The sequence below is a fragment of the Cetorhinus maximus genome, chromosome 18, assembly GCF_964194155.1.
Source record: "Cetorhinus maximus chromosome 18, sCetMax3.hap1.1, whole genome shotgun sequence".
NCBI classification, from domain to species: Eukaryota; Metazoa; Chordata; class Chondrichthyes; order Lamniformes; family Cetorhinidae; genus Cetorhinus; species Cetorhinus maximus.
Genome location: NC_135896.1, coordinates 83,420,484 through 83,439,993, shown reverse-complemented (window position 1 = coordinate 83,439,993; position 19,510 = coordinate 83,420,484). Strand labels below are relative to the sequence as shown.

General features: G+C 44.4%; 1 protein-coding gene across 6 annotated transcripts in view; it reads right to left on the bottom strand.

Annotated features, from left to right (window-relative positions):
- ltk (leukocyte receptor tyrosine kinase) overlaps positions 1–19,510 on the bottom strand; it is a 213,470-nt gene that overhangs the window by 34,129 nt on the left and 159,831 nt on the right. For all 6 annotated transcript variants that reach the window (XM_078563097.1, XM_078563094.1, XM_078563098.1 and 3 more), the window contains one exon: positions 1,756–1,942. In XM_078563097.1, the coding sequence (XP_078419223.1) occupies positions 1,756–1,942 (187 nt within the window). The remainder of the gene's footprint in view (positions 1–1,755; positions 1,943–19,510) is intronic.

Below are 19,510 nucleotides of genomic sequence, written 5' to 3'. Positions count from 1 at the left end.
CATTATCTTCTATGTCAGTCAGTAAAAGAAAGACACCCCAAAGTCACACCTGCATTCTGAATTTAACCTCTGGTCAGACTTTCCCCTATTCATTACAATATGCCTAAATGACTCCTTCACACCCACATTTAGGGGAGGATTTTCCCCTCGTCGGGGGAACGTGGTGGGTGGGCCCGAGAGGGGCCGTGAGACAGACCGCTGCCTGCAATCGGGCCCCAACTGTGATTTCACGCTGGCTGGCCAATTACCGCCCAGCCAACATGAAACATGCGCTGAGACCCTCAGTGCTGCCGGGGTGGGAGCAGGAGGAGCGCGAGCGGTGAAGTTTGCGCATGGTCGGGGGGGTGCGCTCACTGAAAGCTGCCTGAAGGCACAAGAGCTGCCTCAGGGAGCTGAAGGATTTAAAAATGAAATATAAAGATTTGAAAAATAAGGGAAACATGAACAGAGACATGTTGAAAATGAGTTTAAAAAATTTTTATTGTATTTTTATTCACAGTTGGAAACCTCACCTCACCCATGGATGAGGTTTTGCAAAAAATGCAAAGGCCGCCTGGCCTATTCGCCCGCCCGCCAACCGTAAGGTTGGACGGGCAGCGAAAAATTCAGCATAATTACCAGCTTAAGGGCCTTAATAAGCCTCTTAATTGCTGGCGGGTGCACTGCCGACTCTCATGTGTGCCTTCCGACCAAAATGTCGCACGAGCGCATGATGATGTCGGGACGCTTGCCCGATGTCATCACGCGCTATTTCATGGTCGGGCGTGTCAGACATGCGCCCACATGCCGAGCTGAAAATCCTGCCCTTAACATCCTTGTTCCCAGCAAAACCTTAACTTTTGTCCAACCTGGTCTATATCCCTTTACCTGGACCAAAACTGCACTTCCTTATGCTATCTTGAGTATATCTGGAGCGCAACTGGTTAACAATCAATCACCTGATCTGGCTGGAGACATCAAGGCTGATCAAGCCGTAATCAATCTCTACCAAAACAATACCTCAGGCCATTTTAATATGCAAATCGGGCTCCTGCAACATATAGATGACCATTTTGGGAGCTAACTTGGCGAAGCTTGCACCATACAGGTTTTGTCGAGTGGCACAACCAAGTTGGATCAAAAATGGTAAGGGTAACATTATTTCTGAGGGGTTAGGTGGAACGGGCGTCCTCCTAGGCCTTCAGAAGTATAATGCTGCCTGCTTCCCCACCCCAGCCCAAGCTCCATGATAACCCCCTGCTCAAGCCTACCTTGCTGCATCTGAGCTGCCCAATAGTGCTGTAGCCCAAGCAGTCTGGGCAGAGCTGGGATTGTCCTCCTTAGAAGAGGGAGGCTAAAGAGAAGATTGAATTGCTTTCAAAATTATGAGGAGTTTTGATAGAGAAGGTAGGGAGAAACTGTTTCCATCGACTGGAGGATCAGTAACCAGAGGTCCCAGATTTAAGATCATTGGCACAAAACTGGTGGGGGTGGGGTGACAGGGATAGGAAAGATAAAGGCAATTTTTTTTACATATCTTATGATCTTAAAATGCACTGACTGAAATGATGTAGGAAGTAGGTTCAATAGTAACTTTCAAAAGGGATTTGGATACATGGAAACATTCCCTGGGACTTTGAGAAAGAGCAGGGAGTGGGACTAATGAGATAGTTCTTTCAAAGGGCTGGCAGGGGCATGATGAACTGAATGGCCTCCTTCTGTGTTGTAAGATTCTATGATTCTATGACTCTCCTTGAGAGCTTTAATGCCACTCACCTCAGCAAGGAGATGTTTCTCCTGGGCACTTCCTTGAGTTCATTGAGTGATGCCACCTTGCCAGCGAAGCAATAGTTTGGATTGTAATCGGTCATGATGGTAGAGGTTCTGATCTTACTCAGCTTGTATTCAGGGCTCTGCAGCTTCACCCTCACTGCCTGGAACCGGTTGTTCTTGCGATAGTAAACTGCAATGGGAATAATACAAGGGTTGATCAGGAGCTGATGGGGATTCAGTTATGAGGTCTTGCACATCAACCAGTTCACGCATGCAGACCAATAAACACACTCATACATGCGATCCACACAAATGGACAGATCCTCATGCAGGAACAAATTTACACTTTGCAAGGCCCTGTGCACTATAGATTTCTTGGGCTGCAACAATCTTGATCAACAACTAAAATTTTTTTCACGCGAGTGCTGAAGCCTTCTGCTCTACATTATAACAGTGGCGAGACTTCAAAAGCATTTCATTGGTTGTGGAGCGCCTTGGGATGCCCTGAGGTTGTGAAAGCTGTTATATAAATGCAAGTTTTTTATTTCTAGCTGATTATAATCTGATCTTTGAATCCATAACATCTCTGCTCATGAACTTAAAAGTCACCATGAGCGTTTCATCGTAAGGGTTAAACTCACCTATGGCTCAGTCATTGCATTCTTGTCCCTGAGCCAGAAAGTTGTGGGTTTAAATCCCATTCTAGGTGTCCTGACCAATATTTATCCCCTAACAAGCATTACTTAAAAAAGAACAGATGAGCTGGTCATTATTCCATTGCTCTTTGTGGGATCTTGCTGTGTTCAAAGTGGCTGCCATGTTTCCTATAGTGACTATGCTTCAAAAGTATTTCAATAGCTGTGCAGCACTTTGGGACATTCCTGAGGTTGTGAAAAGTGCTTATATAAATTCAAGTTTCTTTCTTTTTAATTCATTTTATTTTTTAAAAAGTGCTTTTTCAACTGAAAATGAAAGCTTCAAATTTGTCCTGATTGACTATGGGATTAATGATGTCCCCAATAAGTAACAGACAGGTATCCTTTCAAATAATCATCAATAGCTTTATATAAACATTGATTCCATTTGTTAAAAAATGTCACTTTTAAATAGAATTATTTCGATGTTTAAAAAAAACTCCAGTCTGAAATTTCTTTGGGGGATTGAAGGAGACAGCAATGATTGGAGGACATGGGATGAGTGATGGCGACGATTCTGAGAGGCAGAGGCAACAAAGTTTGGAGGCAGTAGATAGGCCAGCGCAGTTGGGAGGAGGAAGGTAGCAGTGACTGACTGAGTGGCATAGGGGCAGAGATCTGGGATCCTGACTGTACAATTCAACTATCCAGCCTTAATGTAATTGAGAGAACTTAATCTTAGAAGCTGATTGAAATAAAAGAATGCAGCATTGTGTAGCAGTTATGAAAAGCTGTTAACCACAACTTGTAGTGGGTATGGGGCGAAAAATTGGGTGTTTGAGTTGGCATTCCTAATTCACCGTCCACCACATTTTACAATACTCTGTTTCTGGGGCACACTGGAGACATGTCCTGGCCTCATTTCGATCGGGAGGTTAATGAAATTAAATCCTATGTTGAATCTCCGGGTGAGTCATGCATTTATGTAAAGTGAGAACACTGGAGATCCTGGAACGTGGACAGTTCAGTGGGCTTCTTAAAGTTTAGCTAAGGTTGCACAGTTGTTATAGCAAGCATTTGTGTTTTCAGTTAAATTCCCATGCGTTTGCTGCTTTTGCTGAGTGGTGGGCCATCATTGGACAGTTTTCCTGCCAATGTTTTTACTTCATTATTCTTGGTTGCTCAGTAGAAAGTGGTAAGGACAAGAATTCATTTAAAGGTTCTGCTTGATTTAGTTGAACAAGGGCAAATCATTTTGGACCAATAAATGGAAGTGCGGCTACCACTACATCAAGGCAGCATTTGACTGAATATGACAACAAGGAGTCCTAGAAAAACTGAAGTCAATGGGAACCAGGGGAGAACTTTCCATTGGTAAGAGTCATACCTAGCACAAAGGACAATAGCTGTGGTTGTTTGAGATCAATCACCTCAGTATCAGGAGATCGCTGCAAGAGTTCCTCATGGTAGCGTCCCAGGCCCAACCATCTTCAGCTGCTTCATCAATGATCTTCCCGCCATCATAATGTCATGATTGGGGATGTTTGCATAATGTTCAGTACCATTCGCGACTCCTCAGATACTTAAGCAGCTTGTGTCCATATGCAGAAAGGCCTGGACAATATTCAGGCTTGGGCTGATAACTGGCAAGTAACATTTATGCCACACAAGTGCCTGGCAATCACCCCAACTCCAACAACAGAGAATCTAACCATCTCCCCTTGACATTCAATGGCATTATCATCACTGAATCCATCACTATCGACATCCTGAGGGTTACCATTGTCTAGAAACATAACAGGGCCAATCACATAAATACTGTGACTACAAGAACAGGTCAGAGGCTGGGAATTCTGTGGAGAGTAACTCACCTCCTGACTCCCCAAAGCCTGTCCACCATCTACAAGACACAAGTGGTATATTCTCCACTTGCCTGGATGAGTGCAGCACTATTAACGCTCTAGTAGCTCAACACCATCCAGGACAAAGCAGCCCACTTGATTGGAACCCCATCCACCATCTTAAACATTCACCCCCTCCACCATTGATGCAAGGTGGCAGCAGTGTGTATTAGCTACAAATGTGCTGCAGCAACTTGTCACGCCTCCTTCGACAGCACCTTCCAAACCTGCAGCCTCTAGCTCCAGAAGGACATGAGCAGCAGACACATGGTAACATCACCATCTGCAAGTTCCCCTCCAAGGCTCACACCATCCTGACATGGAACTATATCGCTGTTCCTTCACTGTCTCTGGGTCAAAATCCTGGAACTCCTTTGCTAACAGCACTGTGGGTGTACCTACACCACAGGGACTGCAGCGGTTCAAGGCAGCAGCTCACCACCACCTTCTCAGGGGAAATTAGGGATGGGCAATAAATGCTGGCCTAGCCAGCGATGCCCACATCCCATGAAAGAATAAATTTTAAAAACTACTGAGGCACCCTACCCTACACTGGAACCCACACTTAATTAATCAGATACCACAGAAATATAGGAACAGGAGTAGTCCATTCAGCCCCCGGGCTGCTTTACTATTTAGTTAGATCATGGCTGACCTCTACCTTGAATCCTTTGCTCCGTATCCTTTGACACCCTTACTGCACAAAAATCCATCAATCTCAGCCTCGAAAGTTCCAACTGTGTCAACAGCAACAGCACTTTTGGGGAGAGAATTCCAGATTTTCACTGCACCGCTGAGGAAAAAAGGTGCTTCTTGGTTTTACTCCTGATAAGACTGGCTCCAATTTTACGATTAATTCCCACCATTCTTGATTCCTCCACCAGAGGACGCAGTCTCTCTGTAGCTCTATCGGATTCTTTTCATCATTTTAAACACCTCAATGGTCACCCCTCAATCTCGTGTGTGCCGGGAAATAAAAACCAAGTTATTGCAACCTGAACATAAATTGAATGCTCATGTGAGCCATGTTTTTAATATCAGGAGTTCTAATGTCCACATGCATGGCATCTACAATGTCCTGCACTTGAGGGAGCCAGGCCAACTAGTGAAACAGGGCCACATTCCCACACAGGGGCGGTAGTACCTGGATATCTCCAATGTGCCATTATAAACATCTACCCACTTTCTGCTGCAACCACATCTTCCCCTTTTTGATGAGCATTGCCAGATTTCATGCTCCCCAACCAAGTATTTATGGGCACATTTTTTCTGCCAATAGCCCATTAACATTTGGAGAACAGTCGCCCGCCCTGAGTCTGAGTCAGTTCAAGCCCCACTTCAAAGATTTCACTACATATTCTGGGCTGATACTCCAGTGCAGTACTGAAGGAGTGCCGCACTGCCGGAGATGCTACCTTTCAGAAGCCCTCTCAGTGCATATAAAAAACCTTTTGACTGGTAGAGCAGGGCAGTTCTCCCTGATGTCTTGACCAACATTTATCCCTCAACCACCATCTAAAAGCAGATGACCTGGTCATTATCACTTAGTTGTTTGTGAAACCTTCCTGTGTGCAAATTGGCTGCTGCATTTCCAACATTATAACAGTTGCTATACTTCAAAAAAGTCCTTCATTCGCTGTAAAAAATACCTTAGGAAGTAACACTTCTGTACTCTGTTGTGCATATGCTAGTAACATACTGGATAAAAATGTAGCAATAGACAATTAAAAACATTTTTTTTACCTCCAGGAGAAACCAACATTTATTTACCTTTAAGAGGCCTACTTGAGAAGGCTTGCACTCTTTACATCTAGTATCTACTATGTAAGCATAATGCAGTTAGGGTTGCCAACAATGATTAAATGTATTCCTGGAGGTTTCATCACATGACTTGCTCCCACACTCCTGTCATTAGTCGGCCAACACATCCACCCTTGTGACATACTGCCTTCCTACGCTAACTGAAAAGCAAAAAGACTCATTATCCAATTGGATGATGCTTGACTGTCACCCAAACAGCCTGTTTTTTGCCCCATTTTCAACATTTTTATATCTGGTAAAGAAAAATGTTCAAAGAAAATGACCAAAAAAAGCAATCTTTTTTAACGTCCCAATGATTTTTCTCCAGGATTGCACACAGCAGTGTCCTGGAGTTTGACCTTCAATTCCTGGAGGCTCCAATCCTGTAGGGTTGGCAACATGTAATGCAGTGGATGCAATCTCCTAATTTTAATGGGGTACAGGCAAAGGAATTTCAGACAGCTCAGTTCAAGGAGGGAGAGAAGAATTAAGTAGATAGCTTTTTATCAGTTAGTCTAATGCAGGTTGCGGACAAACTCTGAGAATCCAAAACTTTCAGATAAAATTAGTTAACATTTAGAAATGCATGGGAGAATCAAAGTCAGCCAATATGGATTTGTTAAAGTAAATTTGTGTTTGGCAACTTCAACAGAGTTTTTGAAGAGCTTATCGATTATGTTGATAAAGAGAATGTGATAGATGTAGCGTGTACAGATTTTCAGAGGGTATTTTATGTAGCACAATAAGGAACCATTTGGCCCAACCTCACATTTATCATTGAGACATATTTTAAGGTGCTTTATCAAAGAAATTTGATACCGAGTCACATAAAGGAGATATTAGGACAGGTGACCAAAATCCTGGTTAAAGGTATATTTTAAGGAACAACTAAAAGGAGGAGAGGTGGAAAGACAGAGAGGTTTAAGTAGGGAATTTCAGAGCTTAGGGTCAAGACAGCTGAAAGTACGACCACCACTGGTGGGGCAGTGAAAATTGGGTATGCCAATAGACCAGAGTTGGAGGAGCGCAGATATCTCAGAAGGTTGTAGAGCTGGAGAAGGTTACAGCAATTAGGAGGCATGTGGCCATGGAAATAAAAAGGATGTGAATTTAAAAATTGTTTCTGTGTTTCTTAGCCCAGCCATTCCCCACAGCGACAGTATCTCCTCCTCCTCCTTGAGCTTCCTAGGACAGGGGTGGCTCAGTGCTGCCTTCTGCAAGGTCATGAGGTCTGAGCATCTCCAAACAAGTCTTCAATTATGGTTCTGACTGGGCCTGTTCATATCCAAGCTCCAAATAGGTCATTTAGGAGGCATGAATAGAGGGTTGCCCTGAGAGACAGTAGCTACTCCTATTCTTTAAATCTCATGCTGCCTTAGTATGTCCTGCATCGGCTGGAGGCAGATTGTAGAACTACAGTGAAACTGGGGTAAATAGAACATTGTAGGGGAGGGGTTATTGCGATGACATTATTTATGTTCACTTCACATTACATTACAATACACATTAATCATTTTTAATTATTAAATAATCAACAGAATTGAACTTCCCTTCTGTTAATGTTTCCTACATCACAACAGTGATTACACGTCAGAAGTCCTTCATTGGTTGTAAAGTGCCTTGAGATATTCTGAAGCCAAGCAAGGCACGATACAAATAAGTCTATCTTACTGCTTTCTTTAAAAAATGGGCAAAATAATTTTGAATGCATCCATGAGGCTCGCTCTACATAGCTAACTCATGGTATTCTTACTCATAAGCTAGCAGACTTTAGCAGTGCTAAAGAGAACACCTACTCCCATTGATGATCCTTTGCACAATATAGTGAGTTAGCCATTGCAAATAATTAAATTCTCATCCTTGTGTTCAAATCGCTCCAAGGCCACATCCCTGTCTATCTCTTTAACCTCCTTGAGCCCTTCAACCATCCAGGAAGTCTGCGGTCATCCAATTCTGACCTTCTGTCTATCCCCCAGTTCTAATATCTCCTTATGTGGCTCAGTGTCAAATTTTGTTTGGTAATATTCCTGTGAAGCACCTTGGGATGTTTTACCACATTAAAGGAGCTATATAAATGCAAGTTGTGGTTGGTGAGAGATGGAGGCAATAATTGGGTAGAAAGAGGATGACTGCAATTGTTCTTTTGCATTTTCTGTTCTGAGGCTTTGAAAAACTGCAGATTAAGGGCAGAATTAACCGGTCGGCATGCAGGGACAGGACCCGCACGCCGACACGTAAAATGACGCGGGGTGACATCGGACATGCATCCTTACGGTTGGTGGGCAGGCCGGGAGTCCAGGCGGGCTTCCGAAAAAACATGAAACCTCATCCACGGGCGGGATGAGGTTTTATGAGGGTTTTAAAAATGATTATTAAGTTTTAACATTCAAGCAATTGACATGTCCCAGCTCAGTTGACAGTGTCACATGAGGGGACACGTCAACAATTTCTTTCGCCTCCATTCAGCACAGCTTATAAAGTTGAAGCAGTCTCCCTGAGGCAGCACTTTGTGGGCTCTTTCGTGCATGTTGAAAGAGCGCAGAGACCTGCTCAGGGAATTCTCCACACCCCCCCCAGACTGCACAGAGAGTGCACAGCGCTTCAGGGCGGACGTCACGCTGGGCAGGCCTTGATTGGCCCGCCCACATAAAATGGCGGCCCACCCACCCACAAACGCGCCCACACAACCCCTCCAACAGGCAGAAAATCCTGCCCTAAGTTTCTGAAGTCAATATATCTTCCATATCATAAAGAGTCCAACATCCATTGTGGCTTCTTGCCTATATCTTAGACCTCAAAGAATAAAACACGTCTAGCAAGTCTCACTTGCAGTGCATCTTCCAGTTGAAGGATAATGCTACTTTTTGCCTTGGGGTATAGATTAAATCTTAAAGAAGTAGATACACATATTAGGCCTAATACAAGACATGTATACTAACAAATGGAAAACTATTGGATCTTCCTGTCTTATACTCTAGCTGACATCTCAGAAAAGGCTAAAATGACTGTACTTATATGTTGGAGCGTCTATTCTGGGTATCTCTGAACCAACTGCAATGCAGATGATATTGTGTTGGCAAGATTACCTAGGGATTGAGTGCATTCATTTTACATATTAATATTGAAATTGTAATGACTAATGGAACTTCAACCAATGAGAATCAGTATTCCAGTTTGTAACTAGTAACAACCTGTTCAGATTTTATTGTGTTACGTACATTAAATTATTACTTTTTAATTTTTTGGAAGTGTTAAGTTATACATACCTCCAAATTTCCCTCTTCCCTTGCCAGGGTATTGTTCTACAGCTGCTGCTGACTCTCAGGGCCTTGCACACATGCCAGCTGTTCATGGATGTAAACAATGAGTGTTGGAGCGCAAGCCATTTAGCATAGCTGAGCTTGTATATACCTTACCTGCAATCCATACACCTTCATTTTCCAAAATTCATTTTCAGTACACAGGTGTCACTGGCAAGGCCAATATTTATTGCCCATCCCTAGTTATCCTGGGGAAGTTGGTGGTGGGCCGCCTTCTTGAACCACTATAGTCTATGTGATGCAGACACTCTCTTGGTTTTGTTAAGCAATGAATTCTAGGATTTTGGCCTCGTGTCAGTGAAGGAACAGCAATATATGTCCAATTCAGGTGGCATGTGATGCGGAAGGACACCCCGGGGTGATGGTTTTCCCTTGTCCTTTTAGGTTATGGAGGCTGTGGGTTTGGGAGATGCTACAAAGGAAGCCTTGGTGAGTTGCTGCACTGTAACCTGTAGTTAGTACACACTCAGCCACAGTACACTGGTGCCTATTGGTGAGGTGCCTATTAAACAGACTGTCCGAATGGCGCCAAGCTTTTTAAATGTTGTTGGAGCTGCACACATCCAGGTAAGCAGATTACCAAAAAGATAGAGAGGAAGACCAAGAGAAAGAAAGAACTTGCAAAAATATAGAACCTTTCACAACCTCAGCACATCCCAAAGTGCTTTACAGCCAAACAAGTTAATTTTAGTTACTTTTCTGACATAAGAAACATTGCAGCTAATTTACATACAGCAAGGTCCCAAATAATCTGGTTTTTTTTAGTGATATTGGACAGTGAGAGAACTCCCCTGCCCTTATTTGAAAACTCTCAAGGGATCTGAGAGGACAGACCCTTAGCAGAACCTGTGGTTAACATCTCATTCAAAAGAACCTCCAACGGCACAGCACCCCCTCAGTACTGCACTGGAGCATCAGCCCAGGTTATCTACTCAAGTCTCTGGAGTGGGACTTGAACCCACAACTACCTGACTCAGAGGTGAGAGTACTACCACCAAGCCATGACTGCAGGAGTAGGAAAATTGTTTGATTCTTCCTCCCCTGGTCTAGAGACCCCGAATCCCATTGCAATACCAACTATTAGCAGTTAATTCAGCAAAGACCAGCCCCTGAATCTGGGGCTTACTGTCTGTACTGTTCAAGTCCACACTTTATGAGTTTTCCAACTGATCCGACAGGGAAAGATCAGAAACAAATCTTCACTTTTCCCCAGAGTCTCATATAAAAGCGTTCAGAAAGGGTAATTGTTTGTAGTTTGGATGTCTCACTCCAACTAGTTATTACAAGGAGTTACCTAGGGAGATGAATGTGTCCAGAAGGCAGGTACCACCCGTAACAGAGGAACCCCAAAACCAAACAAAGAAACAAGAGGATTTCAAGAGCAAATTACAACTTCATTTATGAAGCCTCCTTACCTGGTTTCCCTGGAGATTCTCTTATGCAGATCCCCATGCTAGATCTCCTAACTGGATTTTCTTACCAAATCCTCTTGCCAGATCTCCTCATTCTGAATATTGTGCATTTTCTTTCTTTAAAAACAATCCTACTTTTGGAGGCTTTTTCAAATGCCAATAAATCTTTATCAATTACTTCCAGGAGAAGCTTTATGTGCAATTGCCTCCTGCCTTGCCAATATAATAACAGTAACTGCAAGAAATTCTTGGTATTTACATTTCTGGAATAAATAAGGTGCTCCTTAATTGCAGTCTCTTTAATATACCCAATGGACTAATGCTTTCCAACAATCTTTAATTGGTTCTGAAAGCTATTATAGTTTATTCTGTGGTTTTATGACCCAAAACAGTTTGAAATCAAAACCAGTTTGAATAAATAGCAGAACAAGTACATTTATAGTCTAGTAATCAACACTGAGAAAGCTGGAAAAACCTGGGACAGGTTAGCTCTGGCAATACTTGAAAAAATATGGGACGTCTAGCTCTGGGAATACTGGGACAATGCCCACTCTAGGATGCTGGGAAAAGCCAAAAATAGGTCCATTCTACGATACTGGGAAAAGCCTGGGATAGGCCACCTCTAGGAATACAGGGGCAAGTCTGAGCTGGCCTACTCTGGTAATAATGGGACAAGCCTGGATAGGCCACCTCTGGGAATACTGGGACAAGCTTGGGAAAGGCCAGCTCCCAACTCGTCTGGAAATACCAGGAAAAAAATCAAAATACTGTAGATGTTGTACGTCTTGACAGAGAGGCAGCAAAGTCCGACTCCATTTAGTGACAGTAGTTTCGGTGCTACCTGTGTTGGTTTAAAAGAAAAATGGTGTGCAGTCTGCTTGTGTTGCCTTCCGACAAGGCCCGTGCCAAATGGCATCTCGTCAAGGGCATTAGCATGCATGTTATGAGCACGCGTAGGAGCTATACAGAGTAGGCAGACATCAATCAGCGTCTAATGCTGATTTAATACCTACACTGGCATTTTGAAACTCAACGCTTTAGTTATGTTTTGTCTTAAACACAGACAGCTGAACATGCGTTCAGCAGCAGGAAGGCATCTGTCCCCCCCACCCCACCCCCACCCCCACCCCCACCAGAGCCATATTCAAAGGCATCACCACCCAGCTTGGAGGTTAGTTGCTGATTACCTTCTACTGGCTCTGTTTGAGTTTGTGGATGTGCTGAATGTTTGGGGAAGTTGCTTAAAGTTAGTGAGGACTGCAGAGACTGGTGCTGCATGTCAAGAAGACATTGGGAGCTACATTGCAAAACTTCCGTGCACTCTTCTTTATCGCAGTTAAGGGGACTCTAGGAGCACATTTCCTCGGATGGCAGTATGACAGGAAGATGGTGCAGACACAGGAAAAGAGGAAGACGAGCTGCTCATGGATGGAGGAATAGGAGGGGGAGGAAGTGCTCTCAGCAGGTGGTCTTATCCCTCTAGAGCCTTTTTTTTAACCTCCACTTAAGCCAGGAGCAGTGAGTTCGCTGTATCTGAACCATGAAGGAGGTTCTTGCTGAACTCTGTCACCTCTTGAAACCAGACCTGCAGTCTCCAAACCATGAGGGGGGCGATGCTGTCAGTGCTGGTGAAGGTGACTGTGGCCCACAACGTCTACACGTCAGGATCTTTCCAGGCTGGAACAGCGGCACAGCTAAAATCTCGTAGTCAACCATCCATCGCTGCGTCAGAGAGGTGGCAAAGCCTCTGCACACCAGGAGAAAGAGACTTCATGGTGTTCTTTCTAATCAGAGAGAAGCAGGTGAAATGTGCAGGTGGCTTTGCCAGGATAGTGGGCTTTCTCGTGGTGGAGGGTGCCATCAACTGAATGCACATAACTTTGCAGGTGCCACATCTCAATGCTGAGATGCACTGCGACTACTCAGTGCGCAGTTGGCATGCAATCACACTTGGCACATTATGTATCATCCAACTAGTGAATGCCCACTATCCTGGTACCAGCCATGATGTGTTCATCTTGTGCCAGTTCTTTGTTCCGGCAATCTTTCAAAACAGGAGGAGGCTGCTGGGCAACAAAGGCTGTCCATCGTCAAGGCCTGGTTGATGACTCCCCTCCACATTCCCACCACCCGTGGCCAGCACTTGTATAATAAGAGCCCAGCTGCCATGAGAAACACCACTGGGCAGACAACTGGAGTGCTGAAACAATGGTTCCGCTGTCGGAATAGCTCCGGAGGAACCCTCCAGTACTCACCAGAATGGGAGTCCTGGTTTGTGGTGGTCTGCTGCATTCTTCAGACCACAATCATGGCAATCATGGGGCACAGCCCTTGCCACCACAGACTCAGCAACCACCTCAGGAGGAAGAGGAGGAGGAGAAGGAGGAGGATGAGGAGAGGGAGGCAGCCGCCACGCCCACATTCCGGACCGGCTGTCCGTGAGCACCCTTTTTGGCCCAGGTTCCCATCAATACAACCTAGATCCACATTGTCCAAAAACCCCACAGGTTCCCATCCCTCAGTAACACACCATCACAGGGTCCTGTCGGCCTCGTTCCTGAAATAAAAGTGACCAAAAAATAACCATTTCATTTTAACTTTGTCCAGCAATGAAAACAATAAACCATGCAAGGCTCAACTAACCAGTCTTGTGCATTTCTTTAGTGCCTGTCTTGTATCTATCTTTGCCGTTCTGCTGCCTCGGTGCAGCACTACATCAGTGGTTGTAGCACAGCTGGTGGAAGGCTGCTGACTTTCCCTGGTCGAGGCCTTGGTAGATCCCAAAGTCTGGTTTCCGATTGCACCAGCTTGGCCCAGGCTGCAGTAATGTGGCCTGGCTGGCTGACAGGCAAGGGCACAGACAGAGTGGCAGTGGTGAAAAGACAAGTGCTGTCTTCCTGAGAGGGGGCAGCAGGTTCATGCTCCACGGACCCACTGCCACTCTGCAATCCTAGTAGTCTGCTGGGGCACAGATTGCTGCACTGCCATGAAACACTAAAAGCTCCTTTGAGCGCTGGTGCCCACAGTCATGATGGCAGTAGCTCCAGCCTGCGTGGCATCAAGCTGAGATATTGTGACCTCAGTTTGTGCTTCCACTGCAGCGCCCAGACATTGGGTGGCATGTGCTGCAATGGGAACCGAGGTATCGACCATCAGAAGCTGCTTCACGGTCTGGACCCCGGCTTTTCTCATGGAGTCAGTCACCAATCCCATGCTGGAAAGGATGGACTCCAAGTTCTGCATGAAGCCCCGTGCCAAGTTGGAGTCGCTCTCCTCCATTCTCCACAACAGTGACTGCAGGCTTTCAGCCAGACCTGCCACCAAGATTTTCATAATGCGTGCCCCTCAGCCTCTTTCTGTACATCACCCAGTTGAAGTCCTCATCCCTGCAGCAGAACTCATCTGCAACCTCATCACTAGGGAGCTGGCACCTTTCCCATGGCCTTTTTGCAGCCCACTGGTGCCCAGAGACTCAACCATCTCTGTATCACCCTCTAAACTATGGTCAATGGCAGTATCTGAGCTGGTAGCTGCGAGTGTCATAACAAATAATGATGCGTCTTCTTCCTTAGTCTCTTCTTCCTCTAGGACTTCAGCCTCCCACAGCACTGCCTGGCCTGTATCTGAGTATCTGAAAGCGTGAAGGCACGAGGCAGGATTGAGGTGAGGGAAAGGTGAGGGGGTGTGAGGTGGTGGGGGAAGCAAGAGGTGCATGGTTACATCATCTGTAGCTTGTACATCATAACAGATCGCAGGGTAAGGGTGAAGTGGGCTGTGAGAAGATGCATTAGGTAGAAATATACCGTAATCCTCAGTGGTTTCAGCCTCATCACTGGCCACTGACTCAATGATGGCCAGCACTGTCTCCTCCATCCAGTACATGCAGCCGTGCCTGCCCGCTGCTGGTTAGCTGTTGCTGCCACCTATTATGCACCAACATGTCCTGCAAGAGAGAGGTTAAATGTGTCAGTAAATGCGGTGTGATATGTTTGGGTGATAGGCCTGCCACAGTTAAATAGCTGGCAGTGTGAGTATGAGGCTTTCAGCAGTGTGAAGTGTGAGTGGTGAGGCTAAGAATGTGAGGTATGAGTCATGATTGATAGAGATTGTTGTTAGGTGAGTGGTGGGGTGTGGTGCTTTGAGCAGTGTGTGATACTAGTGGTGCAATTGGTGGGATGTGGCATGTGAAGATGTATTCACTGACCTTGACCACTCATGCGAGATCATTACATTTCTTTCGGCACTGCATCCAGGTCCATGGAGCTAGAGTCCTGGCATTGACTGCAATGGCTACCTGCTCCCACTGCTTTCTTAGTAATCTGCCTGGACCGCCTCCTGACCCCCCGAGGAAAGAGGACCTCTCTCCTTCTGGGCTCCTCCTGCACTAAGGCCTCCGGCATGGCATCTGAGAACCTTGGGACACGCCCTCTGCCCTGTTGTGCCATTTTAGTAGATACTTCCTGGTCTCCAACTCTTCTTTACCCAGTTCTATTCCCTGCTGCAGCCAGAATGAGTCTTGCCTTCTCAGAGGTGCCACCTGGCTTTAAGCAGAGCAGATTAACTTTAAGTGATGCTAATCTCACATAAACTTGGGACTCCTAATGAGGCATGCAGCCACTCAGCAGGATGTTCATCATTGAGCTGTGCTCCACTATCATTATGAGTAGCATCACTTTAGATAGGTACGGATCGTCACGCAATATATAATTCCCGCACCCGATTTCAGGGGCTACCACATTTTGCCCCAAGGGTGCTGGAAGTATTCAGCATGTCAGGCAGTATCTATGGAGAGGAAAACTCCAATTGTCCCTCTGAACTGCTGAGTATTTCCAGCATTCTCTGTTTTTATTTAATACTGGGACAAGACTGGGCTAGACCAGTTCACAACTGGATGGGAATAATGGGACCCAGTATAATTCACCTAATTTCCCAAGCAGTGTGGGAACACTGCAACAGGTGAATATGGTCTGCTATAGTGCAGCTCGCCACTGGTCAGAGAACATTGGAACAAGTGAACACAACATGGTACACAGCTTAGCTCCCTACTAAGTCAGGGAAGAGAAAACAAAATGAACCCAGCCTGGTACAGCTCAGTCCACTTCATGACTGTGTGAATATATTTAAGCTGCTCCAAAAGTGGTTAGAATCCAAGCATAGGTTTCTGTGTTGAACACCTGCTCAGATCTTAGCCCACTGGATCAGCAAGAATTCAAAGCTGTGAGAACACAGGATAATGGATTCAAGGTGTTCCTGAAAGTTTACAGCATTATTTGTTCAGTCGGGTCACAGAAACTTAAGTAAAATAATTAATGTGCCTCATCATGGAGTGGGAGCTGCGGACCTTAGGTTTAAGTCTTAGCTGGACAATGAATTATTGATCAGTTCCCTGACACACAATGAGCAGAAGCATTGTGACTATATCATGGAAAGAGGGAAAATAAGTGCCAGTCCCACTATATATTTCTTAACACATTACAAACTGCAATAAGAACGTCACCATGCAATGGGTAATGGCAATGCCTAGAGTGGTAGCACTGGGCAAAGCAGAAGGTGGCCCCAGTCTGGATGCCAGGTCCAAACTGAGTTATCTGATCTCCACTGGGACAGTGGAAGGGGGTTGGGGCAAGTGAGAGAAATCCACCAGGGCTCCTGTTTCTGATCAGCATCTATGCTGCAAAGTGCATGTGTAGAGTTTGGTAGGGATTTAACTGAATTGTGATATTCTTCATGTTCAAGGGGCCTGTCGACTCTCTGTGGAATTGTAAACCAGCAAGAGTTGGAGCCTTCAGGTTAAGGGGGATAATAAATGGAGGCAAAGAAATGACGAAGTTCCTTATTCAATCAATTAGATAAAGCCGCAACACCACCACTGACCTTCCAGTCTCTTATGACTCTATGAAAGTTCTTTACTAATCTTTTCAAATTGACTTCACTTGATGAAAGTTGCCTTTTGAAACGTGAAAATGTAACTAAAATTTCATCCCCTGGATTTTGATTCTGCTGTACTGAGTAAATTCATATTCTCTCCTGGTCTGATTTACTGAAAGCATTATTTATCAACTGGTCTTGCTACCTGATCTGACACAAGCAAAATAAAGGTGCTTTCCTAATCCTTGATCTTCAAATCCATTCCATCTGATCAAATCCATGGATCTAACATAAATGTTTCACCTAGCAACATCAGAAGCCTCTTTGTTGAAGGTTCCTGGTCAATAATTTACAAGAAGGAGGAAAATCTTAGCAAGTGCTTTCCTACCGGTCTAGGCAAAATAATAGGCATCCAAGGGCCAGAAACTGGAGTAATGGTCCTTTAGATATTCAAATAAGGGGTCCAATACCTGTTTGAGGTCCCCTTCTGCATTCAGGTTTACATGCAGCTAAACATGCAGCCTGTAAAGGGAAACTGCAGGTCACACATGATATAGTAAACATTGAAAATATACTTACCTGAGTGCGGAGACAAGAGAAACAGGAAGGTTCGGGGGAACAGCACCTTGATACCGACCCACTGCCCAATCCCTTCCCAAGTTGAAGCCTACACAAGTCCGCTTTCCACTGATCGCTTACTGGTACAGCAGCAGTTAAATAATTGCACCAGACACGAAGAACGTTTTCTAGTGAGCCTTTATTTGCCTCTTCTGATAGACACAGTGTACAACTTGGCATTGCATCACAGGCTCTGCAGAAACCCAAATGCAGATTAAAATTTCTAAAGCCAGCTGAATTCAGTTCAGATGTACAAACTGTGGAGCCATAATTCAAACGAGGTAAAGAAAATTCTTTGAGCATGGTTTTAAGAATTGGTAATGAATTATGCAAGTTTTACAACCTTGAGTATTGCTGAAAAAAGAGACATGCTGTTGAAGCTTTTCATCTTGCCCTCATCAGATCAGATTTGCAAGAATGCCAAATTTCAAGAGGAGCAACAATTTATACTGCATGAGAAAAAGATTGCTCATTGATTGGCAAGTTGACTCTGATTGGTCAAGGTGTTGGCATGGAAAATGCACCAGGGAACTACTGTCCCCCACACTTATGTTTAATTCTAAAAAGGCACATGCCTGAACATGTTTCTTTTGCCTGCAGGAGACAGGTTCCTGCATATGAATATATGTAGCTTCTAGCAAGCATGAGTGAACCACATTGTGAGCCTGACTTATAATCTTAAATTGGTTGTTCATGTAATTCAAAGTCACCTTGCCAATCAAGCAGCACCCTTTTCCTCATGCTGTATAAATTGTTGCTCCTTTTGAAATTTGGTATTCTTACATCTGCCCTGGTGATTGCAAAATGTAACCCTTTGACAGCATGCCTCTTTTCTCAGCACTACTCAAGTTCTGTACTACCAAGCGACTATTTGTTATTATCTTGATTAGCAACATGTGAAATTGATTAGTCAGAATAACTAGTTAGTTCATGTGGATCCTTCCCATTACATTCATTGGGCTTGAAGATAGTGTTAATTGTTTGTCAGTGGCGATAATGTCAAAGACAATGGTGATGATGTCAAAGATACAATGGTGATGATGTCAAAGATACAATGGTGATGATGTCAAGGATACAATGGTGATGATGTCAAAGATACAATGGTGATGATGTCAGAGAGAATGGTGACCATGATGATGCTAATACAGCAGTGTCACATCATGGCTGATAAAGCCCCATCAATGGCCAATCGAGTGAAGCCATCAGTTGATGCAATGGAGGCCAGAAGGTCCCAGTTTCATCTCCTGCTCTAGACTGCATTAACCAATCTCAGTTTGGATACTGACACTCTCTCCATATTTGGGCAGTGCCAAGGGATTATAAATTCTTGTTCCTTAGGTCTGTGTCCCTGGGCTAGTGGGCAAAGGGACTAAAGGGTGGTGTGGAAAGCAGCTTTGGTTCCCATTATTGATCTCTATTCAGTGGCTCCATTTGGAAAGAGCAGATGAGCAGGCATGGAATGATAAACATGGTTGAAATGCACTGTGGTGCCTTCCATTATTAAGTGGCCAACATTCACTCTCTGAGCATGCACATGAATAATGGTCATTTCGATGTACCAGAGATCTACTGCTGCCAGTGGATTGAACTTAAGCTTGGACTCACTAACTTTAGACAAGAGTAACTGGAAAGCGAATAATGAACATGCAGAGATTATGCATCAAAGAGAAAGGGCTGGTAATAAACCTTTAAAGTGTGTCTGAACAGCATGAATGGACATTTATGTCCTCTACAGTTCAAAAAGGGTATAGAAAATGCTCAGCTACAGCCAAAAAAAGGCAAGGTGACCAACAGACCTGATATGTGGTCTACCATTTAGTTGTTTAGCTTGATGTCAATTGCTCACAGGCTCATCATTACTGCTCACAAACCAGGGTAACATTTATTGCTCCCTAGCCTCTTCCACCATTTTAATCTCCTTCATCATGTTCTTTGGGTTTTAAGCTGGCTTAATGAGCTGTTGTCGACCGATAACCATCAGTTATACAATCTTATGCACATTCACAATCTCTAAAGTGAGTGACCATTGAGGTACATGGTAACAAATAGTAAGATGGCATAAAAATATGATAACAGAATGCCAAGTGGCAAGAGCAATGGGAAGAGTAAGTTCAGCAGCGAACATTAATGGTTATTAAAAAGAACATTAAGACAAACAGATTTTGTGTTTATTTGTTAATTGATCTTTCATGAATGGAAATATA